This window comes from Myotis myotis, unplaced genomic scaffold (assembly GCF_014108235.1).
Source record: "Myotis myotis isolate mMyoMyo1 unplaced genomic scaffold, mMyoMyo1.p scaffold_m19_p_4, whole genome shotgun sequence".
Classification (NCBI taxonomy): Eukaryota; Metazoa; Chordata; class Mammalia; order Chiroptera; family Vespertilionidae; genus Myotis; species Myotis myotis.
The window spans coordinates 58299871-58327668 of NW_023416346.1; the positions used below are offsets into that span (position 1 = coordinate 58299871).

General features: G+C 44.8%; 2 protein-coding genes across 3 annotated transcripts in view; both read right to left on the minus strand.

The window, feature by feature from the left end:
* Positions 1–3071: 3071 nt before the first annotated feature.
* LOC118654492 (protein BEX2-like) lies at positions 3072–4642 on the minus strand. Of its 2 annotated transcripts, XM_036305856.1 has the most exons (3): positions 4498–4642; positions 4058–4146; positions 3072–3685 (listed from the first exon to the last, which is right to left on the minus strand). In XM_036305856.1, exon 3 carries the CDS (start codon positions 3678–3680, stop codon positions 3315–3317), a length of 366 nt encoding a protein of 121 aa, XP_036161749.1. In that variant the 5' UTR covers positions 3681–3685; positions 4058–4146; positions 4498–4642; the 3' UTR covers positions 3072–3314. The 2 variants fall into 2 exon arrangements, with proteins under 2 accessions (XP_036161749.1, XP_036161748.1); XM_036305855.1 differs by lacking the exon at positions 4058–4146 and having other exon boundaries at positions 4498–4593.
* Positions 4643–13268: 8626 nt separating this feature from the next.
* NXF3 (nuclear RNA export factor 3) overlaps positions 13269–27798 on the minus strand; it is a 37051-nt gene continuing 22521 nt past the window's right edge. Inside the window, 17 exon segments of the mRNA XM_036304136.1 lie at positions 13269–13322; positions 13435–13495; positions 13865–14047; positions 14592–14664; positions 15147–15189; positions 15285–15400; positions 15505–15563; positions 15683–15790; positions 15906–15961; positions 16047–16115; positions 16455–16491; positions 17833–18012; positions 18138–18241; positions 18365–18469; positions 18564–18647; positions 19246–19399; positions 19622–19796. Of these exon segments, the coding sequence (XP_036160029.1) occupies positions 13269–13322; positions 13435–13495; positions 13865–14047; positions 14592–14664; positions 15147–15189; positions 15285–15400; positions 15505–15563; positions 15683–15790; positions 15906–15961; positions 16047–16115; positions 16455–16491; positions 17833–18012; positions 18138–18241; positions 18365–18469; positions 18564–18647; positions 19246–19399; positions 19622–19796 (1661 nt within the window).

The following is a 27798-nucleotide window of genomic DNA, read 5'->3' on the forward strand; positions in this document are numbered from 1 at the left end:
TTTTGTTAGTTGTATAACAGTTATGTTTAAATTAACACCTAAGAAATTGGGTGAAGGGTACATACAATATGCTGTAGTATTTTATAGTTTTTTTACATGTATGAAATTATTTCAAATTAAAATATTAAAAAATTAAAAACTAATAAAATATTAATTGAAATGTATCTGCATTACATAAAAAAATCTAATTGCTTCTAGCATAATTTATTAAATTGTGCTAAAATTTATGAGGGTTCAATTAAAAAAATCTTAATTCTAAATGATATAATAGAAAATATATAATAGTGCAGTTGTAAGCACTTATCTGAAAATAAAAATTTAAAGAAGTGAATTTAAAGAAGGGATTAGCCCAAAAAAATATATGCACAACCCATGGACACAGACAACAGTATGGTGATGGCCAGAGAGAAGTGGGGGGCAAGAGCTGGGTAGAGGGGGCAAAAGGGGGGAAATTGGGACATCCTATATAATAAAATAAAGGGCTAATATGCAAATTGACTGAACGGCAGAATGGCCAGTTGCTATGATGCGCACTGCCCACCAGGGGGCAGACTCTCAATGCAGGAGCTGCCCCCTGGTGGTCAGTGCACTTCCATATGGGGAGTGCCACTCAACCAGAAGCTGGCTCATGGCTGGCCAGTGGAGAGGTGGTAGCAGGAGCCTCTCCCACCTCCATGGCAGCACTAAGAATGTCCAACTAACAGTTTAGGCCTGATCCCTTGGGGGCCTAAGCCTTTAGTTGGACAACCCCTGAGGGCTCCCTGGCTGCCAGAAGGATATCTGACTGCAAGCTTAGCCCTGATCCCCCAGGGAGTGGGCCTAAGTCAACAGATGGACATCCCCCAAGGGGTCCTGGACTGCAAATGGGCACAGGCTGGCCTGAGGGACCCCCCACTCCCCCAGTACACAAATTTTTGTGCACCGGGCCTCTAGTATTAGAAATAAACTACAATAAAAACAATAAAAAAATTCAAACACTTGGAGGCTAAATAGCATGTTATTAAATAATGATTGGGTTACCAAAGAGATCAAAGAAGAAATAAAAAGCATCCTTGAAACAAATGACAATGAAAACACAACAATCCAAAATCTATGGGACACAGTGAAAGCAGTCATGTGAAGCAAATATAGACTTGAATATATAAGGAAGTCCCGGGTCTATTCATCTGGCTAAAGGCCCACAAAATCACTTGGTCTGGCCCTGCCAAGGCATTAGGGGTGCGTTAATTAAATGTATGACCAAATGTAGCAGGCTAATTTTTAAGTTGATAATTTTGTATGGCCCTCAAATCTACACTAATAAAAGAGAAAAATGGTAATTGGCGTACGGCGCTACCCTTTTCATTGGCTAATCAGGGCTATATGCAAATTAACTGCCAACTAAGATGGCAGTTAACTGCCAACAAAGATGGCGGCTAATTTGCATATGTAGGCACAATGCAGGGAGGCGAAAGGGAAAGCAGGAAGAAGCCCCCTGCCACTGACAGTGATCGGAAACCCGGGGGGAGCTAAGAGCTGGGGGGCAGGGCAAAGGCGGCCCTAGGGCCGCCTTTGCCCTGCCCCCCAGCCATGATCGGAGAATGAAGTGCCTTTGCCGCCCTGGCCAGTGATAGCAGGAAGTAGGGGTGGAGCCAGCGATGGGAGCTGGGCACGGTCGAAGCTGGCAGTCCCGGGAGCTAGGGGTCCCTTGCCTGGGCCTAAAGCGGAGCCCACGATCTCGGGGCCGCTGCAGCTGCGGGTCCCCGCTGCCCAGGCCGGATGCCTCAGCCAGAGGCGTTAGGCCTGGGCAGGGGCAGAGCGGGAGATCGCGGGGAGCTGGGAGTCCCCTGCCCAGGCCTAATGCCTCGGCCAGAGGCATTAGGCCTGGGCAGGGGCAGAGCGGGAGATCGCGGGGAGCTGGGAGTCCTCTGCCCAGGCCTAATGCCTCGGCCAGAGGGGTTAGGCCTGGGCAGGGGTGGAGCCTGCAACCGTGGGGAGCTGGGGATCCCCTGCCCAGGCCTGACACCTCTGCCGGAGGCCTCAGGCCTGGTCAAGGGGCTGATCCGGTGATTGGTGATCGGAGGGTGATGAGGGTCAACTCCTCTGGCTGAGGCATCAGGCCTGGGCGGGGGGCTGGGGGTCCCCTGCCCAGGCCTGATGCCTGGGCCAGAGGCATCAGGCCTGGGTGGGGGGCGGAGCCGGGCATTGGAGGGATATGATGGTCCCCTTGCCCAGGCCTGAAGCCTGGGTCAGAGGCGTCAGGCTTGGGCGGGGGGTGGAGCAAGCGATCAGAGGGAGATGGGGGTCCCCTGCCCAGGCATGATTCCTGGGCCAGAGGCCTCAGGCCTGGGCGGGGGTCAGAGCCAGTGATCGGCAGGAGATGGGGGTCCCCTGTCCAAGCCTGACACCTCTGGCGGAGGCGTCAGGCCTGGGCAAGGGGCCGATCCTGCGATTGGAGGGTGATGAGGGTCAACGCCTGAGGGCTCCCAGTATGTGAGAGGGAGCAGGCTGGGCTGAGGGACACTCCCCCCCAACACACACCCAGTGCACGAATTTCGTGCACCGGGCCCTTAGTGATTTTATAAATATCCAAATGGCCTTTGGCAGAAAAAGGTTCCCCACCCCTGAGCTAAAGTATCCAAATTTCATAACCAAGTATTTACTAACTGACCCTCCTACTTTCATAAGATCATTAAAAAATAGTTTCCACCCTGGCTGGTGTGGCTCAATTGGTTGAGCATCATCCCATGCACTCAAAGGTTGCTGGTTAGATTCACAGTTAGGGCACACACACAGGTTGTGGGTTCAATCCCTAGTCAGGGTGCTTACAGGAGGCAAACGTTTAAAGTTTTTCTCTCTCACATCAATGTTTCTATCTCTCCCTCTCCCTTCATATATCTCTAAAATCATTAAAAGCATATTTTAAACAATAGTTTCTATTTCTTCTCAAACTGCAGATAATACAAAGTAAAACATATCAACCCATCTCACAAAAATGAGTCCCTGTATTAGTCACTTGATATATTTAATTTCAGCATTTTCTCTTCATGTATTAAATTAATATAAGATATGAAGTGAAAAGAATACAGAGATTACTTTTTAAAACTGCTTTATTAACTTCAGAATATATCATAAGCATCTTTCCATGCAATAGGTGAAATTCTCCTGGTAAAAAAATCTCATAGGCTGGGACAAAAGCACCACATTGAACTAGAAGCTGGTAAAGATCCACCAGAAACAAGTGACATCAAAAGATTTACAACAAAGGTACATTACAAACATGTGTCTTTAGAAAGCAGATGTATCCCTATTAACTTCAGGGAAAACATCAGGATTCAAGGCATAAGGCAAAACTCATCGTGATGGTCATGGTGAGGGGGGTCCGTGCTAACTGCCCGCAGACTATGACTTAACTGCTTTCCCCTCAGCTTTTCCATCAGCTGCCTCATCTCCTCCCCAACTCTTTCCCTATTCTCCTGTCTCATCCTTGCCGGTGGCTCCCCAAGCCTCTGACCCCCGTCCCATCTGTACTGCAGGATGGGCTGCCTAACACGGAACCGTCTACGATTTCCTCGTGGCACACAATATTCACCAGGCTCTCCTTTATTAGCATCTTGCTCCTTTTCATCCTTTATTTCGTTTTCCTGGTTGGCATTTTCCATGTTGAGATTTTTAACCACTTGTTCCTCTTTGGACGCCATTACTCCTAGAAGATAAAAGGGGAGGGAATTCAATTTTTGGTGTACAGATCAGCACCGAGGACAGACATCTTACTACTCCTCTTTCAGAGTCCTGGATAGGAAAGGTTATTTTTTAAAACTCTTGTTTCCCACCTGAGAAGCTCCCTACACCCTCTAGTGGGCCTCCAGTCCCAGCTCTCCCACTTCCCTCTCACTTCTCTCCCCTTCCTCGCCCCAAACCCACCATTTCTCCTATACATTCATCCCTAGGCCTCTTCAGGCACCAAAGTGGAGGCCAGGGGACCAGGGATGGAGGACTTGGTGGTGGAAGGGGGGGGGGGGGCGGTGTCTCAGACTGGTCTCTGCATCCACCCCGCAGCACTATACCTTTCACCCACCTGGGCCTATCCTTGACGTCTCCCCTTTTCTTGATTCTCGCCGCGGGTGCGCCGCCGGATACTTGACAGAGACCCACAGACCCACAGATCTGCAGAGGGCCGGGGTAGAGGGAGCAGGGACTGTTGGCAAACGCTACTCACCTACTCGCTGCCGCCAGGTCCCTCCCCCACCCCCGCTTCACATCTCCCCAGGTCTCTTCCCGTAGCGGCTTCACCATTTTCCTACAGGAACTCGGCGGTGACTTCCATCGCTGAGTTGCTCTGCTGCCCTCCCTGGATCCCCGCCGCCCCAGCACCCCCACCCCACGGGGTCGCCGTGGAAGTTCCCGGGAAAGCCGGGGCGCAGAAAGCCGGCGGGGACCGGGCGCTGATGCCCTGCGCCGGCCTCCGGGGTTGGCGGGCGGCCGCCGCCCTGGGCCCCGCGCGTCCCGGGCCCTTACCTGCTCCGCTTGCCCTGGGCCGGTGCCAGCCCGCCGCGCGCAGGACTGCGGGGCGCTGGTACCCAGAAGGGAGTGACGACTGCACCGAAGGCTGCGTCCCTCTGCAGCTCCCGGTCACGTGAGGGCCTCGCGTCACCAAGGAGCTCAGGAGCCCCCGCCCTTCCCCTCCCACCCCACCTCCCCGTCCCACCCCTGTCTCCCCGTCCAACGCGCCCCCCCCCCCCCGCCCTGCTCCTACTGGCCAGAGAGGTGTTTGACCAGACCCGCCCCCAACTGCGCAACCAATCTCTCCAAGTCTCTGCTGGGCCCAGAGTGTACCTTCCTGTCACTCAGCCTGGTCCTCTCCAATCTGAGGGCCCACCCTACGGTTGGGGGTTGTTCCCTGGTTACCAGGGAGGGTCTGCACCTCCCCCATCCCCAACAACAGCACAGCCTTGGCATTGGCTTTGGCCTTTTCTGCTTTCTCTCCTCTTCTCCCTGGCTATATATCTGCTTCCTAACCATTTCTCTTTATTATTTCCTTTTCAAAAATCAGTATGGTCCAAAAAACTGAAAAGTATGAAATTTCATTTTTAAAAGACACGCTTCAACCTGGGGAAGTATCATTGTTTATGTTCTGCACCACACAGAAAAAATTTTCTTTGGGCTGCATACAACTTCATTTTTGGAACATTCTAGCTTGTTTCAAAATTTTACAGAAAGGAGGGGGGCCGGTGTTCCTAAACACAGTTGGTATTTTGAAAATGACCTGTGAAGTAGATCTTCGGGAAGAAGTCCAGTTGTCAGATCATGGCCATTTAATGTAAATAATCTACCTTTTCCCCCCCTTCTGGGTCAAATTTCAAGTTTTATTAATAAACTTATATATCTTATTCTATCATAATAAACATTCATTAAATATGAAAAAGCATTTGCTGACAACTGAAATCATCTGCTAAAGTTTAATGGCTAATACTAATGATGGTTTTGAGGCAGGTTGAGGGATGAAGATAGTCAGATCATTTCTTTTTTGATAGACTGGGAAGGGGCTGGTCTTCCCGCTGCCACATTCCAGAGCAAGCATGTCAAACTGCCGCCCTCGGGCAGCATGCGGCCCAGCCAATATAACGGTATGTAAGAAACGTTTTAATAAAAATTTTGTAACTTAATTTTTACAATATCCTGTTATACATGATTATTAATAATGAACTACAACATTCGTTAATGACTGATTACTATAATCGTGTTGCATTCATTTCCCTTACTCGCCTTACGAACAGGTGCACAATTTCTCTCCACTAATACTAGCAGCGAATATTTTAGCAGCCGATTGCCATGTCATTAGTCTTGGACTGACTTGTTTGGTGTGCGCAACAGGAAATATTTCACTTTTGGAGAACAAGAAAAATAGGTTTATTTGTGTTATGCTTATTAATTTGTGCAATTATTCAGTGTCTGGTAAGTTAATGTTCAAGAAAAAAGATAAATTTTTATTAAAATGTTCTATTATTTTATGTTAACGATGACTCATTTATTTCAGCCCTTTGTATTCAGCATGTCTCTATGGAAATAAACCTACGTTTCTATGAAAATTGAAGCTTTTGTTTTTATGCGGCCCACATAAACTTAAACCTTGTTTATTTGGCTCTTGTTAGCCTTTGTGTATGATATGCATGTTCCAGAGCCTCTCATTCCTTACATTCATACTCCTGACTGTTACTTACTCCTATTATATGGATGGAGAGGTGACCAAGGTATTGACCTGAGCAAATCTTTGGGTTCCCTCCATTTCTTTCCCAAATTCCCACCTAGTGATTCACTTCCCAGATACATGGTGGGGGCAGGGGTCTGTCCTCATATTGGAAATCAGGTGGGCGTCTTCTACACCTGGTGGTGGGGTATTCCAAGAATCATAGATAAGTGATTGCTGGGGGAAGAGCCTCCCCAGTCAGCCTGCTCTCTTCTTTTTCACCTTGTCCAGGTAGAGGCCTCTCTCAGACCTTTCTGCTATCTCTCACCTGGCTTAGGAAGTGGAAACTGCTGGGATCCTCACCCTAACCTCCTCGCCTCCAGGGCACTTAGGAAGAACCTAGCCTTGCTGCAGGATCACTATCTGCCCTTCCATACCACTCTGGTACTCCCTCATTTATGAAAGGCCCTGAGGAATATTCTCTGCAGTCCATCCTGAGTAACCTTAGATTAGGCATTGTGAACGTGGAAGTCTGTGGAAACCATTAAATGTTATTCAAAGTTATGTGTATATGTGAGGGTGGTAGTGGTAATAGATTCAATTTTTTTGTAGGGAGAGAGAACATACTTCTTAGCAGATTCTCAAAAGATGTTGTGATTCCTCACCCCTCAAAAAGATTAAAAGTCTCTCTATATACTGTCTCACGCTTTCTCATGTAAATTATTCTCACCTAGACCTGCTTATTTTTCCTTTGTTTCCTGCCTTAGTATCCACCCATTGGCCAACTCAGAACCTAGCCATTGTCCCCTCTTCATTGTCCCTCATATTCTATTAGTAACCAAATCCGGTTGTGATTATCTTTATATCTTTTTTATTGTTGACAGTATTACAGATGTCCCCTTCCCTCCACACACACACACTCCTTTGCTCCCCTTCACCCAGTCTCCACCCCACCCCAGGCCTTTAGGACATTGTTGTCTGTGTGCAAGGGCTATGCATATATGCATATGTGTTCTTTGGTTAATCTCTTCCTGTTTCCTCCACCCCACCTTCCCTCTGAGATCTGTCAGTCTGTTTCATGCCTCCATGCCTCTGGACTTATTTTGTTTGTCAGTTTATTTTGTTCATTAGATTCTACATATGAGTGAGATCTTTTGATATTTGTCTTTCTCTGACTGGTTTATTTCACTTACCATAATAATCTCCAGGTCCATCCATGCTGTCACAAGGCTGAGATCCTTCTTTTTTTTACAGCTGCATAATATTTCATTGTGTAAATGTACCACAGCTTTTTTTTACCCACTCACTTGGGCTGTTTCTAGATCTTAGATATTGAAAGCAATGCTGCTATGAACATAGTGGTGTATGTATTCTTTCTGATTGGTGTTTCAATATTCTTAGGATATATTCTCAAAAGTGGAATCATTGAGTCAAACAGCAGTTCCATTTTTAATTTTTTTGAGAAAACTCCAAACTGTTTTCCACAGTGGTTGCACCAGTCTGCATTCTCACCAGCAGTGCACTGGGGTTCCCTTTCTCTACATTCTCACCAGCATTTGTTGTTTGTTGATTTATTGATGGTAGTTATGGTGGCAGGTGTGAGGTGATACGTCAATGTCATTTTAATTTGCATCTCTGATAATTTGAGCATTTTTTTTTTCATATGTCTATTGGCCATCTTTATGTCCTCTTTGGAGAAGTATCTATTCTGGTCCTTTTCCCACTTTTTTTAAAAAATATATTTTATTGATTTTTTTACAGAGAGGAAGGGAGAGGGATAGAGAGTTAGAAACATCGATGAGAGAGAAACATGGACCAGCTGCCTCCTGCACACCTCCCACTGGGGATATGCCCGCAACCAAGGTACATGCCCTTGACCGGAATCGAACCTGGGACCTTTCAGTCCGCAGGCCGACGTTCTATCCACTGAGCCAAACCGGTTTAGCTTTTCCCACTTTTTAAAAATATATTTTTATTGATTTCAAGAGGGAGAGGAAGAGAGAGATAGAAACATCAATGATGAGAGAGAATCATTAATTGGCTGCCTCCTGCACGTTGGACCGAGACTACAACCCAGGCATGTACCCTTGACCAGAATTGAACCCGGTACCCTTTGGTCTGCAGGCCGACGCTCCATCCACTGTGCCAAACTGGCTAGGACATTTTTTCATTTTTTAATTGGATTGTCTTCCTTTTGTTGAGTTGTATGAGTAGTTTATGTATTTTGGAAATTAACCCCTTACCAGCTATATCATTGACAAATACATTCTTCCATCCAGTGGGTTCCCTTTTCATTTTGTTGATGGTTTCTTTTGCAGTGCAGAAACTTTTTAGTTTGATGTAGTAGCATTTATTTAACCTTTCCTTTGTTTCTTTTGCCCTAGGACAGTGGTCGGCAAACTCATTAGTCAACAGAGCCAAATATCAACAATACTTCTTCAAAATAGACTCGCCCAGGCTGAAAACTGACTTCTGCGCATGGGCCACGAAGTTTCAATCGCACTGTATGTGCACACTCGCACGTGGTATTTTGTGGAAGAGCCACACTCAAGGGGCCAAAGAGCCGCATGTGTCTTGCGAGCCACGGTTTGCTGACCATGGCCCTAGGAGATGTATCTGCAAAAATACTGTTATGTGAGATGTCTGAGATTTTACTGTCCATGTTTTCTTCTAGGATTTTTATGGTTTCATGACTTACATTTAGGTCTTTTATCTACCTTTATATCTTTTTAAAATATGTCTTTATTGCCCTAACTGGTTTGGCTCAATGGATAGAGCATCAGCCTGCAGACTCAAGGGTCCCAGGTCCGATTCTGGTCAAGGGCATGTGCCTTGGTTACAGGCACATACCCAGTAGGGAGTGTGCAGGAAGCAGCTGATCGATGTTTTTCTCTCATCGATGTTTCTAACTCTCTATCTCTCTCCCTTCCTCTCTGTAAAAATTCAATAAAATATATTTTTAAAAAATATGTCTTTATTGATTTTAGAGAGAAAGGGAGAGAGTGATATAGAAACATCAATGCGAGAAGAACATCAATGGGCTGCCTCCTGCATACCCCCTACTGGGGATTTGCCAGGAGCTGGTCCATCCTTGCTGTTTCAAGGGACCTGGCATATATGGCATACTGTTCTTAATATGTTTGCTCACCTACTTGGCACTATGTGTTTTAACCAAGGTCACCTCTCTGAGAAAGGTTGTTTCCCCAGGTAGGGATTTTCCCCTGAAGTTAGGGAGGGAATAAAACCCCTTAACTAAGTGCCAGGCGGGTAATTAATCACTTTAACTACGAACAATCATGCTTAAGCTACATAATCTTTACTCCCTGGAATAGAGATAAGAAACGCCCTAACCTTTGGAATAGAGATTGATAGGATTGGAATCAACTGGTATAAATACAGATGTAACAAGACAACAGGACACAGAACCTAGACACAGAGCCTACACAGAACCTAGAGACAGAAGAACTTCGCTGGAGAGAACATGGCAAAAGATCCTGGACAGAAACTGGCCACAGAACCTAGCGAGACAGAACCTAGCGAGAGAACCTGGCTGAAGAACCTAGAGACAGAACCTGGCTACAGAACCTGGATAGAACATGGCAAGAGAACCTGACTAGAACCTGGTGACTGAACCTGGCTGGAGAACCTGGAGAACCTGGCTGGAGAACCTAGCAAGAGAACATGGACACAGAACCTGGCTGGAGATCCTGAACTGAACTTCGCTGGAGATCCTAACCAGAACTTGGCTAGAGATCCTGGCTAGGTTGCTGATCAACTGAATGCTGTCTCCGTGTCATTCCTTCTTCGCTGACTCCGTCCACACCTTTGGGGACCCCTGGACCTGCTGGGGTTGGACCCCAGCAGGGATTGAGCCTGCAACCTGGCCATGTGCCCTGACCAGGAATCAAACTGGTGACCTCTTGGTGCATAAGTAAATCTTTTTCCCAGGCATGTCCTCTGTTTAGCTCAAATAAACTCATAAACTTTCTCTAAGTTTGGATGTTTCTTACCTCAATAACTGTTTACAGTAAAGAGCCTGGTTTCTTCCTGATGCTTATAGTAAAAGATGAAAGAATTAAAATTGAGGAAGGAACTATTAAGTAAAAAGGAACCAGCACGTGGTAATTTGGAGAATACTCAGTCTATTTAGGTTGCAGAATATTTTTAAGTGTGTTTTTGAAAAAGAGCCAAGAGTCTGGCGGAACACCTTTTGTTGAAGACATTAGATATGTGTCTAATGGATCCAGTCAATCCTCCCAGCAGAATCCAGGAATAGAAATGAGGTTGTCCTGGAAACATCTGTGGAGAAGCCTCTTGTCTGATGGCATGGATCCCCTGGACATACATAGGAGACCCACATGTTTTTTGAGAAAAATGTTATACAACCAAAATTGCTGCCAGCTTTCCTTGAGGGCAAAAAAGGAGGGACAAAATGAAAGAAGGCTGTCAGACTTCTGGGATTCTACAGATAGGAAATAGGGTGACAGAGCTACTTGGCTGCTAACATGTGACGTACTTCAAGAAATACAAAGAATAGTATAAAAAAACAATTTGACAACATATTAATGAATAAATGACTTAAAAAACGAAAGGAAAAGAATAACTCTGAGGACAAAGACACAGATATAGAAGCAGATTTCAGAGAGGGCAGGGCCCCTAGAGAATAAAGCATGCTACCACAAAGAATAATTATTGAGTATTAAATCCTAACATAATTTACCCTGCTTGGTTTCAAACTTGCTTGGGACTAGTGACTCTTTTAATCCTTTATATGTTATTTTTAGAATGAGAATGTACATCATATGCTTGTTTCACCATTGTATTTTGGAACAGATAACTTTTTTGGTTTTACAGTTCCACAAATAGAGACAAATTTTATCTGCACATGGATCATAGCCAGAGTTTCACCCATACCTTTTAGATTATGAGATTTGGGAATTTTTGAGTTGACATTGGGATGAAATATTTGACTTAGAGTTGAGGTTAGAATTCATTAAGACTTTTTGCCCTGGCCTGTTTGGCTCAGTGGATAGAGCATCGGCCTGCAGACTCAAGGGTCCCAGGTTCGATTCCGGTCAAGGGCATGTACCTTGGTTGCGGGCACATACCCAGTGGGGAGTGTGCAGGAGGCAGCTGATCGATGTTTCTCTCTTATCGATGTTTCTAACTTCTCTATCCCTCTCCCTTCCTCTCTGTAAAAGATCAATAAAATATATTTTATTAAAAAAAAGTCTTTTGGTGATGGTGGGATGAGGTGAGTGTACTTTTTACCTGGGATGGATGTGAATTTTGGGGAGGGGGTGGAGGAGTGAGAGTAGACTAGTGAACTTTAAAAGATATGACCATCCAGAACCTCAGAATGTGACCTTATTTGGAATAAAGGTATTTTCAGATAAAATTAAGTAGGGATCTCAAGATTAAATCACCCTGGATTAGAGGGGACTATAAAGCCAATGATGCTTGACTGTATAAGAGACAGAAAGGAAAAGAAACAGAGACCCAAGTAAGAAGATCATGTGAAGATGGAGGAAGAGATAAAGTTATGTTGACACAAGTCAGAAAACAACAGGAGCAACCAGAAGCTAACATTGGCAAGAAATGACTCTCCCCTGGAGTCTTTATAGGATCATGGCCCGGCTGGCACTGTGAACTTTGATTTCTGGCCTGCAAGACAGTGAGAGAATAAATTTCTGGTGTGTGTGTGTGTGTGTGTGTGTGTGTGTGTGTGTGTGTGTGTGTTTTAATCCTCACCAGAGGATGTTTTTTCCATTGCTTTTTAGAGAGTGGAGGAAGGGAAGGAAAGAAAGAGAAAAAGAGGGAGAGGGAGACGGGGAGAGAAAGAGATGGAGAGAGAGAGAAAGAAAATCATCAATATGAGAGAGACACATTGATTTGTTGCCTCCCCCAGGGGCCCTGACTGAGGCTGGGAATTGAACCTGTAACCCAGGTATGTGCCCTTGACCAGAAATCAAACCCATAACCCTTTGGTGTATGGGCCAATGCTCTAACCACTGAGCACATAGGTCAGTGCAATGTCTGTTTTCTTAAGCCATCCATTTTGTGATACTGTTATAGAAGACCTAAAAAACTAATACAGCAATATAGTGCACGTATTTTTCTAAAAATACGATTATTAGGTTTCTTTTTTCTTTTAGTAAAATTTGTCTTCATTTTATTTCAATACTAGAGGCCCGATGCATGAAATTCATGCAAGGGGCTCAGCCCTCACAGCCCCATCTGCCTCAGCTGGCCCTCGCAGCCTCAGCTGGCCCTCATAGCCCTGCCTTCATCCAGAAGCTTGCCTGGATGGTGTAATTAGCATATTAGCTCTTTATTATATAGGATTCACAATTCTGGCTAAATAGGTAATTATGGTTGGATAGCTTTTCATAGATTTCTTGGGCATTTCTACTGCTTTTAATAACAATTCTGCTTTAATATCAGTTCCCCTTTTCTCTACTGATTTCTTTACATATCAATGATATTACTCCAACGTCAGTCATAAATGATGACAATTTCTTCTTTCCTAGGTTTTTACTGCTCTTTAATACTGTTTGTCCCCAAGGGAATTATTTTTAAATTTGAATAGATTTGTATGGCTAAGAAAGTAATGCTGTTTTCTGCCTAAAAATATTGGACTAATACACTAGGGGAACAGACCACCTCCCCCAGGTCTACCAGAGTAACAGAGCACACTACCTCAGAAGCCACATGGCCTTGGGGACATAAACAGCCTGGGTTGTAAAGAGATCCAGGATTTGAGTCTCTACCACATTGTTCTCCAAGTACTCATAGACCATCTCTGAATTTCCCTTTCCTCCTCTATAAACCAATGAATGGATTTTGACTTGAATGATTTTGCAGGGACATAACATGCAACGTCATTCTTTATTATGAAAAGAATTAGGGTTCCTGGAAGGAACAGATACACAAAACAACCAGCCCTTTGGGTGGATGAGTGTCACTTAAGCATTGAATTACTAGCTCCAACCAGACCTCCTGGCTCAATAACAGGAATATAGTAAGACTGGAGGAAAAACATAACAAAGATGATGAGGATGAAGATGATGACACCCAAGGGGTTTTTGGTGAGGCTGTGTTCTTAGGATCCAGGATTAGCTTGTGGGAGGGCCTCCTCTGAGAGCTTGTACTTGGCCTGGAGGAAGTAAAGGGAGCTAGTTGGGAGATTAGTACAGCCAGGAGCTCTGAGTCTCATCCCCCCAGGCCATCCATTCTTCACTCATTTGGCCTGAATTCCCAGACCTCACCTTGCACAGAGCGAGCACCTGTACAGCTCTAGTGTAGTCCCAGTGATTATCATGAAGACACCTGGGGTGGAGGAAGGGCAGGAGACATCCATTAGGACAAAAGTGGAGACAATCTGATAACACTCTGCTATTTCATAAACTATGTGACAAATATGCCTCCACATTTACATATGCAGCGAAATAAGCTCTATGTTGGAAAAATTCCTGAAGCCCAAATGTGTCAATAAAAGAATGAGGTCCAAGAAATAAAGAATTTCATAAAGGAATACATACCTGTTCAAAATAACTGTGTTGCTTATATGCAATGAGAGATACATGTTCAGAGGAATAGGTGAAATAAACAAGCAAAGCAAATTACCTGCAAGTTTCTATTATTCACTCCTCTGCTCCTCCCAGCTTCCTCCTATCCCCATGCACACCCAGCACTCACTTCTGAGACAACTGGAGGCTCATTCCAGACTTGGTGGAGAAAACCTGCACCATTTTTTGCTGCTCCTGGGAAAGGGTGGTCATGGAGCTGGTGGTGGGTGTAGGCACTTCTATGGAATGCACACTCTGAGTCGTGTTGGGCGTGGCGTCCCTCACAAACAGTTCATCATTCATGATGCATAGACTGGAGAAAAATGGGCCCTCAGACAACTGATGGATGGACAACCCCACACCCTCAACAATGATCCTGCCTCCACTGCTACTCAGCAACTAGATTCCTCCCATACCCCCCTGTATCTGCTCCCCAGATTCCTTGCCTGGTAGTTCTGCCCCTCTCACATCCCCAGCCTTGGAGAGATTGTCTATCAGCTTCACTAGATTTGTACCCCTAACCCCATTGCATTTACTCAGTAAAACAGCCCATGGGAGAAGACAATCTAATCCCATTTTCAGAGGAAGACATAGGTCACAGAGAGGGTCATGTGATTTCACTCAGGTACAAATCTAGTGAGTGTTGGCGTCATTAAGAGAACCTGAAAGAAACCTGAAACACTTTCAGTGTTCTAACTCCAGAGCCCAAGCTCTTAACCCCTTTGCAGGACTGTTCTTTGGATCAACCTGCTGGCTTCCCACAACACAGAGAAAACCCTGAGAACATGCACTGCCACATCCCCACAGCCCTGAGCCCAGGTTGGGCTGTATGTTCCCACCCAGAGCATAACACTCACCTGGAATCGCTGGCAGGGGTAGTGATGAAGGTCCGGGTGAAGGCACGAACAGAACCCTGAGACCTTCCTTCCACTTCAACAACAACAAACAACAATACCATGTTGGAGTTGCACACATTTAACATGTTCACACAGAATACCCCAGTCAGGGTGGACTTCATACTAATTCCCAAGGGGACAACTGTTCACTGGGACTCAGAGTGTCGGGAATGAGGAGGGCAACCATAGGGGCAATCTCTTCTCACTAACGTGGTCCCTACTATGTGCCAGGCCCTAGAACAACCACCTCACAAGTTCATTTAATTCATTGTTTTTAGCTACCCAAGAGGTACGTATTATTAGTCCCATTTCACAAATGAGGAAAATAAGAGGTTAAGTAATGGGCCCAAGTTCTCACAGTCAGGATCTGGGATGAAAACCATCAAACCCCATACCTGTGTTCCCAACTAATGAACCACTGCAGGGCTGACAGGAAGCTGAGAGAGTTCTGAGAGGGAGCCCAGCAAGGGGGAGGGAGCAGTGGACATCTGGGGAGAGAACGCTATCGGCACTCACCTTCCTTGAACACCCCATTGACACAGAAGCAGAGCATCCTTTCCTGAAAGGGAGAAACACAGGTGTTCAGTCACCATCTACAGCTCCCATGTACCTGCATCTTTCTGGGCCTGTCTGAGAGAGGAAGCAGGTGCTTACCGACTGGAACAACATGTCCACCACGAAGGAGCTCAGGTCATGCTGAGTTTTGGGTAACACACAGAGCGTGCATGTAATGTCACGTTTTGTATGTCTCAGCAGCTGAAAACGCAGGTCTGTGAGGGAAGGACAGCAGAGGTCAGGGTTGCCACTCCCTGGGGCCTATGACTGACCCTTCATGCCCCCTTTCCCTGCCCAATCTTCCCCATCCCACACGCACTGGGGTCCTTGAGGTTCTTCATATTCCTGTTATCCTTGAAGTACTCAAACAAGCTGCTTCTAGGAGAAAAAGAGGAATAGGATGTGGAGGTCTGGCCATGGGAGTGCTTCCATGAACTGACTGGTTTCTGCTGGGGAGACACCCCCCCCAGAAAAAGAGTTTGAGCTGTGATACTCACTGGGCTGAGTCCTTGGGGTTGAAAGGAATGGTCAGGGAGAAGCAGGCCTTGTCATGATAAGTACAGAGAAGACAGTGCCGGTCTCCAGAGTCATAGATAGAGTAATATCTGTGGTGGAGCAAAGGGGACAAGCTGCTTTGTTAACCAGGCCCCAAATGAGATGTGAGAGTTCCAAATAGCAGTCCCAGACCTCCCCATTCCTGGTGTTTCCAGGAGTACTTACTGCTTCAGAAATTGTAAGACTAGATTCTTCAGTGGGTCAGATCCAAAGAAACTTCCCTGAAATCACAACAGTGCTCAGGACCACAGCTGATACCCCATCTTCACTCACCACCTAAAACCCTGCTTGATTCCCCCTCCTCACCTTACAGGATGGTACATTCTTGTGGGCTTCAATCCCCAAATTAGTTGGTGGGGGTGGCTCCTGACCATCCTGGGGAAGGAAGAGGAAGTCAGCCTTGGAGACCAGCAGGTGGTACTGAATGATTGGGAAAAGGTGAGGGTGAGGGTCAGAAGTCAGGTGCAAAAAAGCCTTGGAAATTCCATGAGCAGGACTACACTTGTACCATCATCATGGGGGGCCTGGAGCCTGTGGAGAACTTGTGTGAAGAAGGTCCAGAGCCTTTGTCAGATTCCAACATGGGTCAATCCACTAATGAGGATTAAGGGTCAGATCCAAAAATGTAACTTGAGCCAGACATAAAGGCATTTAGAGCAGGTTGTGGGAAGTGTCTGTGCTACTTAAAGGAGTCAGTCATGGAGAAATACTTACCAGGCATAATAACTTGGGGAACAATTCCAGGATGCAGCTGCCAAAATAAAGACAAAACAGAAACATAACTGAATCTGCAGAGCAGCCCTGCCTTGTTGGAGCAAGCAAACCTACACCAGATATATAGCCCAGCTATACTCTAGTGTCCCAGCCTTCCAGGGACCTGGGAACCTTCCCCAAGGACTAATCCATAGGAAGAGCACTCGCCCTTCCTCCTGCCCTACCCCCACTCCTCCATTCTGCTAGGTAGCTCCCATCTAGATGCCCTGATTCCCTTCTCCAGTGACATAAAGAGCAGCATTTAGAGCTGCATACTTTTCCTGCACCTGCCACTGTTGGGTCCTGGGATCCTAGTTAGGAATGAAAAACTTGCACATGTTGGACTTGGGGCCCATGGGATACTGGTTGAGCCTTTGTCACCTGTGAGAGTCTGAACTGGGCATGGGAAACACATCAACCACAGGATCAGGAGACCTTCCCCAGAAGGAATAAAGAAAAGATCAGGCTCAGCTCAACTTAGGGAGGGGGGATGTGTGGTCCCCTATTATGATCACTGCCTTCTCTCTCATGGACCCCTGTGCACCTGTGCCTATCTTAGTTGGTTTCTTTTCTGAGCAATCCTACCCATGTCAGGCTACCCAGAGCTCCACTGAAGGACCAGACAGGTGATGTGATGTGTGGAGGGAGGGGCACTGAGCGGACTGTCCTTCTGTCTCCTCAACTTTCTGTGCCTTCTGCCTTCCACTGCTGCCTCCAGAGGCCCTCTGCTCACTGGTGGTGGCTTACTTCTGGCCCCATAACTCAGGGAAACCTGGTTTTTCTCAAGGAAAGCCCAACTGGTGGCATTGTTCCAGAGGAACTAATGTCATGACAGCAGCCACCCAGGACTTCAGCCCTTAAAATGGGGCAGTAAACTTCCCATGTCTGCCTGGGTTTGGAGAAGAGACCCTTTTGGATCAAAGGAAAGAGAGCTCCGCTCATGGCAGGGGAGGGTAGCCCTTCTCAGCACAGAACAGGAAGACCCGTCTCAACATGAGGACCTATGTTGGAGGACCTTTCCCATTCCAGGTCACCAGCATCTGATTCAAGACTGGTCACCCCTAGTACTGGTGATGAGGGGATATCATGCTTCCTGGAGTACAATCTTAGGAGGGCATGCTGGATAAGTTTGGGTGCAGAGTCAGGAAACTGACCCCAGAACAGGAGAACAGGTGAGCATATCAGAGGAAGGGAAGGATACCTCTAAGCACAGGTGAAGAACACAGAAAAGAGAGTGGAGGGCCTATGATACTCCCAAAAGACCTGTTTGCTGCCTCTGCAAACGTATATTATTAAGGGTAGGTCAGGCTCACCAGGGGTGAAAGAGGGTACAACTAACCTTACGTTGGTTGAATTATCTGGTAAGGTGGTGCATATGGGGTTTCTTTTTGCACTCATGTCTTCTGGCTCCAGCCCTTTGCCCTGGTCCAATTCCTCTGCTGACTTCACCTGTGATTATGGGGAGGAACCACATAGACCAGAGAAAGAGAGCCAAGATGCCTGTAGCCCCAGTCCCTTCCTTTTCTAACAAATCCACTTCACTGCCCCTTGTCATCACCCCATGGGGTTCAGTGGCTCTGACTCTGAGGTAGTGAAGGGGGGCAATATGTGGGGTAGAAGAAGTGGGTCTGGATATGGATGCACAACTGATCTGGAGTCTGCATTACCTTTATCTGATCCTCCTTTGCTGACTTCAGCTCCTTCTGCACAGCCTGGGGTGCATTAGAGGGGATGACAAAGATAGATATCTGCAGAGAATACAAGAGGGGCTGGGTAAGCACCAGGAAATCTGAGCCTTTGAATTAAGCAGACCTTGCCCCTGTCCTGCTCTCTTGCCCCTGGCCAGTCCTAGTCATGCCTTTGATACTTACCTTCTCATTATTCTTATCACAAATCTTGCCACCAACATTCTTCAATGCAAAGGCAATACTGGCATTCTCAACGAAGAAGTGGGCCTGCATTTTCTCATAGTGAAACTATAGGGATAGTGACAAGAGAAACAGAATATGAGACCAGAGCCACTGCTCATCTGCCCTGTTACTTCTCATCCATTTTATTGTCCTCTCTTACTTCGACTGGAGTAAAGGGGACGCTGCATTGCTTCTGAATCAAATTCAGCAGCCACTTCTCATCATATTTTATGCCGAATGGAATCTAGGAGCCAAAGAAAAGATAGGAGAGATTGACATAATGGCATCTAAGGTTATGAATAAATCCAACCAGGTTTTCTTTTCAGATTGTTTTTCAGCCTTTAAAACAATTGTTTAGGATAGGCTAGTATCCATTATTGCTAACTTTTGTACCAGACATGAATTCCCTAAATACCACTCTTTCCATTCAAATAGTTTTCCTCAAATAATCAACTTAAAATGTTTAACATGTACTTCCTTTTATAAAGTTCTAAGAGATCCTACCTAAGGCAGACTTAGCCTGCACCTCTCACAAGGACCCCAGGGACTCAACATCCTATTGCATTCAGCTTGGACTAAACTGTGCCTTCAGGTATGGAGTTGCTCCAGCTCCTTGGCAAGTAGCTTCCTCCTTTGCTTTTAGACTACCTGTCTCATCTTCCTTGCAATCAGTCTGTTTTCTTTATATTGCTTCTCTGAGTCTGCCCTTAGATGGCCCAGGATGTTAACTCCTACTAATAAAAGGACACATTGCCAACTCCTCTGCCCCAGAAAGGTATCTAGCATTTCTACACAAGTCCAACACATTCTACATATTAGTTCCACTTTTCTAGGACACTCACTGTGATCTTGAACCAGCTTCCTGTGGTCTCATCCTGCTTCTTCTCCTCCATTTTTGTCTCTGGAGGATTTTGCTCTCTTTCTTTGTTAATATGGGTTTGGACTCGTTCCTGAAAATTGCCTCTCCAATGACAGTGTGGAATGGCATAGGGAGCACTGTGGAGCAGTGGAGAGAAAGAAGTAGTCCACATATGCTCAGGAAGTCTTCTATACATGTTCACCCCCATTAAAACTGCAGCTAAAATAAAGTTTTCTCAATGATTAACTTGATCTTATCATTCCTCATTCTTCCTGGTTGGAGAGAAGAATGACATATTTAACTCCAAGGTTATGTATTTCATTGGCGGTGCATTTTAGCCATGCTACCTGGTCACTTACTATCTTACTCGGGTGTCCATGTGAGCATCACTTGTTGCTGAATCTCCATCTTGTTGCTTGTGGGATGAAAGATGAATGCCAGAACTTACTTGTTTAGACACATTGTTATATCTCCTTCGGTAAATACCCCAACGTCTTGGTCTTCTTTCTGTGGTGTCACCTTCTGGATTGTGCCCTGAAATCGAGAACAACACATCAATGGTCTCAATACTAGAAAATGCCCTGGGGAGATATCATAGCTAATGGAGAAATATTACTGATTCTTATAATCTATACTAGTATATATAAAAAGCCAGCGACTGGAATGCTGTAACGACCGGAATGACAGTTCGCTATGATGCCCACTGCGATCAGTGAACACCCGATCAGGGGTGGGGCCAGCTGGCCAATCTCCCGTGGCCCCACCCCCCAGCTGGCCCTGCCCCTGATCAGCCTGCAGCCCCTCCCCCCAGCCAACCCCTCCCCTAATTGCCCCCCTATCCTAATAGGGGGTGGGGCCAGCTGGCCAACCTCTTACAGCCACTCCCCCCAGTTGTCCCTGCCCCCAATGGACCCCCCCCACCCTGATCAGCCCACAGCCCCTCCCCCCATCTGGCCCCGCCCCTGATTCCCCCTTACCCCAATAGGGGGCAGGGCCAGCCAGCCAACCTCCTAAGCCCCTCCCCCACCCCCAATGGGCCCCCACCATCCCCATCGGCCTGAGGCCCCGCCCCCAGCCAGCTCCACCCCTGATCACCCCCCCTACACCAATTGGGGGTGGGGCTTGTTGGCCAACCTCCCCCGGCCCCTCTCCCAGCCCTATTCTGGGGCGGGGCTGACTGGCCCACCACCCACAGCCCTTCTCCGTGGCCAGCCCCGCCCCCAATCAGCCTCCCACCCCAATCTGGGGTGGAGCCCACCAGCCAATCACCCGTGGCCCCTCCCCCCAGCCCGCCCAGCCCTGATCGAGCCCCAATTGGCATGGGCTGGCCAGCCAACCTCTCGCCATCTGACAGGCCCAGCCTCGATCCGCTGATTTGGGCCGGGCTGGCCAGATCCTACCCATCCATGAATTCATGCACTGGGCCTCTAGTCTAAAATGAAATACATCACAGTCCTAAAAACGTTGAAGGACTTCACTGTGGTTCCACTTCCTGGGAGATGAGAGGTAGCGACTATTCACAACCAAGAAGAAAAGCAAAGAGGAGAGGATTTGGGTGTTGAGTTTAATCTGTGATGTTAGTCCCTGTTAGTGCCTTTTTCAGGCTAGGTGACCCTGGGACAAGTTATCATTTGTAACTCTCACTTCCTTCCTCTGTTCTAGGGGCATAATAAAAACTACCCTGAAAGTTTGGTGTTATGGTTCAAGGGTCAAAGGTAAGTTCCCAACAGCATGGATGGAACTGGAGAGCATTATGCTAAGTGAAATAAGCCAGTCAGAGAAAGATAAATACCACATGATCTCACTCATTTGTGGATTATAGAGAACAACATAGACTGATGAAAAGGGACAGACTCAAAGACTGAGAAACAGCAATCAGGCTATCAATCCCCAGAAGGAAAGTAGGGGAGGGCGGGGGTAAGGGGAAGAGATCAACCGAAGGACTTGTATACATGTATATAAGCCATACCAATGGACATGGACAACAGGGGGATGGGAGCATAAGTGTGTTGGGGGGGGGGGAGGTTGGGGGTTAATGGGGGGGATGAGGACACATTTGTAATACCTTAACTAATAATAATAAAAAAAAAGGTAAGTTCCCATCTGAAAAAGCAATTAGAATAATGAAAGAGAGGTCTGATGAAAAATCTAGAATGAATATGATAACACTGAAAGAGAAGGGGAGTGCCTTAGGTGTAGTTGCTCAGTTGGTTGAGCACTGTCCTGTGCACCTAATGGTCACAGGTTCAATTCCAGGTCAGGACACATACCTGGGTTGCAGGTTCAGTCCCCAGTTAGGGCACCTGTGGAAGGCAACCAAGCAGTGTTTCTCTCTATCTCTCTCCCTTTCCCTCTCTCTAAGCATGTCCCCGGGGTGAGGATTAATAAAAAGTTAGTGAGAAGGGGAAGGAATTAAAGAAGATGTAGTGAATATATCTAACCCATGTTTAATTTGAGTCTGGTAAAAAGAAGAGGAAACAGTGCAGAAGTGGTATTTGAAAAGATCTTGGTTGTGAAGTTTCCAAAAGTAATAAAATATCAAGTCCATATAACAATATTCATAGGGGAAAAGAGTATGCTTTAAGGAAAAACATTCCTGAAGAAAAGATATGCATTTCATAGTGATGTTAACATAGAAAATACTGAGAACATTTGTGACCAGAAGACTGAAACTAAAAGAAATATTAAAGATTCTTCTCCAGGCAGAAGAAATATGATCCCAGATGGAGGCACATAAATGCAGGAAAGAAAGACTAATGAGCCCTAACCGGTTTGGCTCAGTGGATAGAGCGTTGGCCTGCAGACTCAAGGATCCCAGGTTCGATTCTGGTCAAGGGCATGTACCTTGGTTGTGGGCACATCCCCAGTAGGGGGTGTGCAGGAAGCAGCTGATCCATGTTTCTCTCTCATTGATGTTTCTAACTCTCTATCCCTCTCCCTTCCTGTCTGTAAAAAATCAGTAAAATATATTTTTTTAAAAAGAAAGACTAATGATATTTATCACTATGTAGGCAAATCTAAAAGAATATTGATTCTATAACACAATGATAATAATTTATTCTGGGGGTTAAATATGTAGAGAATTGAAATGCATGACAATAAATTGGGAGAACACTAAATGGAATCAAAGTGTTCTAAGGTAATTTCATTGTGTGACCTTAACAGTTTCTGACTAAATATTCCAAATACAAATATTATTGGAATGGGTAAGAAACATTCCAACAAATACTCCTTAAAAGAGATACATGCAAAATGTTAATGATCTAGAAAATCTGAAATAAAAGTAGTGGCAAAAGTATACCATTTACATATGAATCTACTCAAAGCTGGTTTAAACATATTGATAAAAGACAACATGTAATCTAAAGAAAAAACATTACTAGAGGAAAGAAGGAGATTTCATTAGGGTAAAGGGTTTCATGCAATAGGAAGATATTAATAAAAAATTCTAAATTTGTATGCATGTTTCAGAGCCAAAATATGCAAAGCAAAAAGTGACTGGAATAATGGACAAATCCACAGTTACAGTGGGAAATTAAAAATATGTATATTTATTTACTGATTTTTAGAAAGAGAGGAAGAGAGGGAGAGAAAAACATTTACATGAGAGGGAAACATCAATCAGCTGCCTCCTGAATGATCCTACTGAGGATTGAGTCCACAACCTGGGCATGTGCCCTGACCAGGAATTGAGCTGGTAACCTTTTGATGCATGGGACAATGTCCAACCAACTGAGCCACACTGGCCAGGGCAACAGTGAGAAATTTTAACACATCTCATTGGGTGGCATATAAAATGGCTGGCAAATATTCAGCTACATAGAAACATAGACCAATGCACATAACAACCACACAGGGAACATTCCAGAATAGGCCATATGCTGGGCCATAAAGGAAGCCTCAAGAGGCTTCTATGGGAGTAATACAATCTACCCTGAGTACTTAATGTAAAGAATCAAGGGTATTGGTGGGTTCTCTGCCCCTCCCCCACCTCTGGTATGCATCCAAATAATGTTAATTTATAGCCCCCAACCTAAGTGACCCTCTCTACTCTCCAACCCCTGGACTGCACAACTCAGGTCTTTCCCTTTAAGAAAGGAAAAATAGAAAACACCTCAGCCACATCCAAAGGAGGGGAAGGTTTCCATATGGAACCAGTATGAGTGTGGCAGGGACCACTTGGCCCATTTCCTCAAGAGGAAGGGAAATAGTTTGGGCTTGTCCTTACCACTCCTCTTTTAAAATGGAGGTTGCCTAGGTGTCCTATCGATTGGAGTGGGGGAGGGGACCCAGAACTCCTCTAGCCCTGTGGGAATCTAAGGCCAAGGCCTCATGCATATCAACTCACCCATACCATTGCCTGAAGGCAATAACCTGTCACCAATGTCTCCACAGGTTTCTTGTGAAAAGAATCTGTGAGGTCTGGAGCTGGAGGTTTGAAGATCAACTTGGGCTGCTGAGGAAGACAAGAGCTGGTCCCAAACAACTTCCTCAGGGACAGACAAGATGGAGTCCTTACAGGAAGTCTCTTTCTTAAAGGCATAGTGAAAGCTCTGGGGGCTAGAGGATACTTAACTTAATATGATTCTTATAGTCCCCTGAGCTTGCTACAAACTGCCAATAAGTATATTGTTTCCAAATGAACACCACCTGCAGAGAAGGCCAAATAGAGTCAGGAGGCCTGGGACCCAGCTGTTAGTAGCTACAAACACAGGGAACTCTGCATGCTAAGCTCTGTGTCGGTTGCCTACACTGTGATCCCTCATTCTGCAAACCCAGGGAATTTTAGTGCAAGCTATTGGCCTGGCTCTGTACTTGCTACATTGCATTTGCTCTTTTTTACTCATTTTTATTGAATTTATTGGGGTGGCAATGATTAACAAAATTATACAGGTTTCAGGTTCACCACCCCAAGTCAAGTTTCTGAATATTGCCATTTATCCCCTATACCTTCCTTAATCCCCCCCCCCCATCTGCCACCCCCCATAATAACAAAACTGTTGTCAGGATGCATGACATTTTTTCTCTCTCTTTTTTTTTCTTTTGTGTTATATCCATCCACCCCAGACCGTTGTCAGCCTGCTCTCTATGAGTCTAACTTGATTTTGCTTGTTAGTTCATTTTGTTCGTTAAATTCCAAATGAGTGAAATCATATGAAATGTGTCTTTCTCTGACTGGCTTATTTCACTTAGCATAATGCTCTTCAGGACCATCCATACTCTCACAATGGGTTAAGATTGCCCTCTTTTTTATGGCGAAGTAGTATTCCATTGTGTAAATGTATCATGATTTTTTTATCCACTCATCTACTAATGGGCACTTGGGCTATGTCCAATTCTTGGCTATTGTAAATAATGCTGCTAAGAACATATGGGTGCATATATTCTTTTGAATTAGTGTTTCAGTTTTCTTCAGATAAGTTCTCAGAAATGGAATCACTACGTCATATGGCAATTCCAATTAAAATTTTTAAAGAAGATTCATACTGTTTTTCACAGTGGCTGCACCAATTTGCATTCCCACCAACAGTACACAAGGGCTCCCTTTTGTCTTTGTTGTTTGTTGATACATTGATTCTGACAGGTGTGGGGTGATATCTCACTGTGGTTTTAATTTGTTTTTCTCTGATGATTACTGATGATGAGCACCTTTTCATATTTCTATTGGCCATCTGTACGTCCTCTTTGGAGAAGTGTCTATTCAGGTCCTTTGCCCATTTTTAATTGGATTGTTTGTTTTTTGGTGTTGAGTTTTATAAGTTCTTTTTTTTCTTCATTGATAAGGTATTACATATGTGTCCTTATCCCCCCATTGCCCTCCCACCCCACTCCCATTCATGCCCTCACCCCCCTGGTGTCTGTGTCCATTGGTTAGGCTTATATGCATGCATACAAGTCCTTTGGTTGACATCTCCCCCTTACCCCCACCCTCCCCTACCTTCCCTCTGAGGTTTGACGGTCTGATCGATGCTTCTCTGTCTCTGGATCTGTTTTTGTTCATCAGTTTATGTTGTTCATTATATTCCACAAATGAGTGAGATCATGTGATATTTATCTTTCTCTTACTGGCTTATTTCGCTTAGCATAATGCTCTCCAGTTCCATCCATGCTGTTGCAAATGGTAAGAATTCCTTCTTTTGTACAGCAGCATAGTATTCCATTAGTATATGTACCACAGTTTTTTAATTCACTCATCTCCTGATAGGCACTTAGGCTGTTTCCATATCTTAGCTATGGTAAATTGTGCTATGAACATAGGGGTGCCTGTATCCTTTCTGATTGGTGTTTCTAGTTTCTTAGGATATATTCCTAGAAGTGGGATCACTGGGTCAAATTGGAGTTCCATTTTTAGTTTTTTTGAGGAAACTCCTGAAAGAGAATTACAAGCCACTATCCCTCATGAACATAGATGCCAAAATCCTCAACAAAATTCTAGCAAATCAGATCCAGCAGTACATCAGAAAGATCATACACCATTACCAAGTAGGATTTATCCCGGAGATGCAAGGATGGTACAATATCCACAAATCAATAAACGTGATACATCACATAAACAAATTGAGAGATAAAAATCACATAGTCATATCAATTGATGCAGAAAAAAACATTTGACAAAATCCAACACCCTTTCTTGATAAAAACCCTCAGCAAAATGGGAATAGAGAGGTCATACCTCAACATAATAAAAGCCTTATATGACAAACCTACAGCCAACATCATACTCAATGGGCAAAAACTAAAACCATTCCACCTAAGAACAGGAAAAAGATAAGGATGCCCACTCTCACCACTCCTGTTCGATATAGTACTGGAAGTGCTAGCCATAGCAATTAGACAAGAAGAAATAAAAGGTATCCAAATTGGAAAAGAAGACATAAAACTGTCATTATTTGCATATGACATGATACTGTACATAGAAAACCCTAAAGACTTCATCAAAAAATTATTAGACTTAATAAATGAATTTGGTAATGTAGCAGGATACAAAATTAACAACACAAAATCTATTGAATTTTTATACACCAACAGTGAACTTACAGAAAAAGAGATTAAAAAACAATCCCAGCCCTAACCAGTTTGTCTCAGTGGATAGAGCGTCGGCCTGCGGACTGAAAGGTCCCAGGTTCGATTCCGGTCAAGGGCATGTACCTTGGTTGAGGGCACATTCCCAGGAGGGGGTGTGCAGGAGGCAGCTGATCAATGATTGTCTCTCATCAATGTTTTTCTCTTCCTCTCTGTAAAAAATCAATAAAATATATTTTTAAAAAATCCCATTTACCATTGCACCAAAAAATTAAGATACCTAGGAATAAACTTTTTAAAAAATATATATTTTATTGATTTTTTACAGAGAGGAAGGGAGAGGGATAGAGAGTTAGAAACATTGATCAACTGCCTCCTGCACACATCCTACTGGGGATGTGCCCACAACCAAGGTACATGCCCTTGACTGGAATAGAACCTGGGACCTTTCAGTCAGCAGGCCAACACTCTATCCACTGAGCCAAACCGGTTAGGGTGCTAGGAATAAACTTAACTAAGAGGTAAAAGACCTATACTCAGAAAACTATAGGACACTGAAAAAAGAGATAGAGGAAGACATAAACAAATGGAAGAACATACCATGTTCATGGATTGGTAGAATCAATGTAATGAAAATGTCCATACTACCCAAAGCAATCTATAGATTCAATGCACTCCCTATTAAAATACCCATAGCACATTTCACAGACCTAGAACAAACTCTCCAAGAATTCATCTGGAATAAAAAAAAAAAAAGACCCTGAATAGCTGCAGCAATCCTGAGAAAGAAGAACAAAGTAGGAGGGATCTCAATACCAGATATCAAGCTGTATTACAAAGCCACTGTTCTCAAAACTGCCTGGTACTGGCACAAGAACAGACATATAGACCAATGGAATAGAATAGAGAACCCAGAAATTGACCCAAACCACTATGCTAAATTAATATTTGACAAAGGAGGCAAGAACATACAATGGAGTCAAGACAGTCTCTTCAATAAATGGTGTTGGGAACATTGGACAGATACATACAAAAAAAAAAAAAGAAACTAGACCACCAACTTACACCAAACACAAAAATAAACGCAAAATGAATAAAGGACTTAAACATAAGACAAGAAACCATAAAAATCTTAGAGGAATCCACAGGCAGCAAAGTCTCAGACATATGCTGAAGCAATATCTTCACTGATACAGCTCCTAGGGCAATGGAAGCTAAAGAGAAAATAAACAAATGGGACTACATCGAAATAAAAAGCTTCTGTACAGCAAAAGAAACCATCAACAAAACAACAAGAAAGCCCACTGCATGGGAGAATAAATTACCAGTGTTATCACCAATAAGGGTTTAATCTCCAACATTTACAGGGAACTCATACAATTTAACAAAAGAAAGAGAAACAACCCAATCAAAAAATGGGCAATGGACCTAAGTAGATACTTTTCGAAAGAGGACATAAGGAAGGCTAAGAGACATATGAAAACATGCTCTAAGTCACTAATCATCCGAGAGA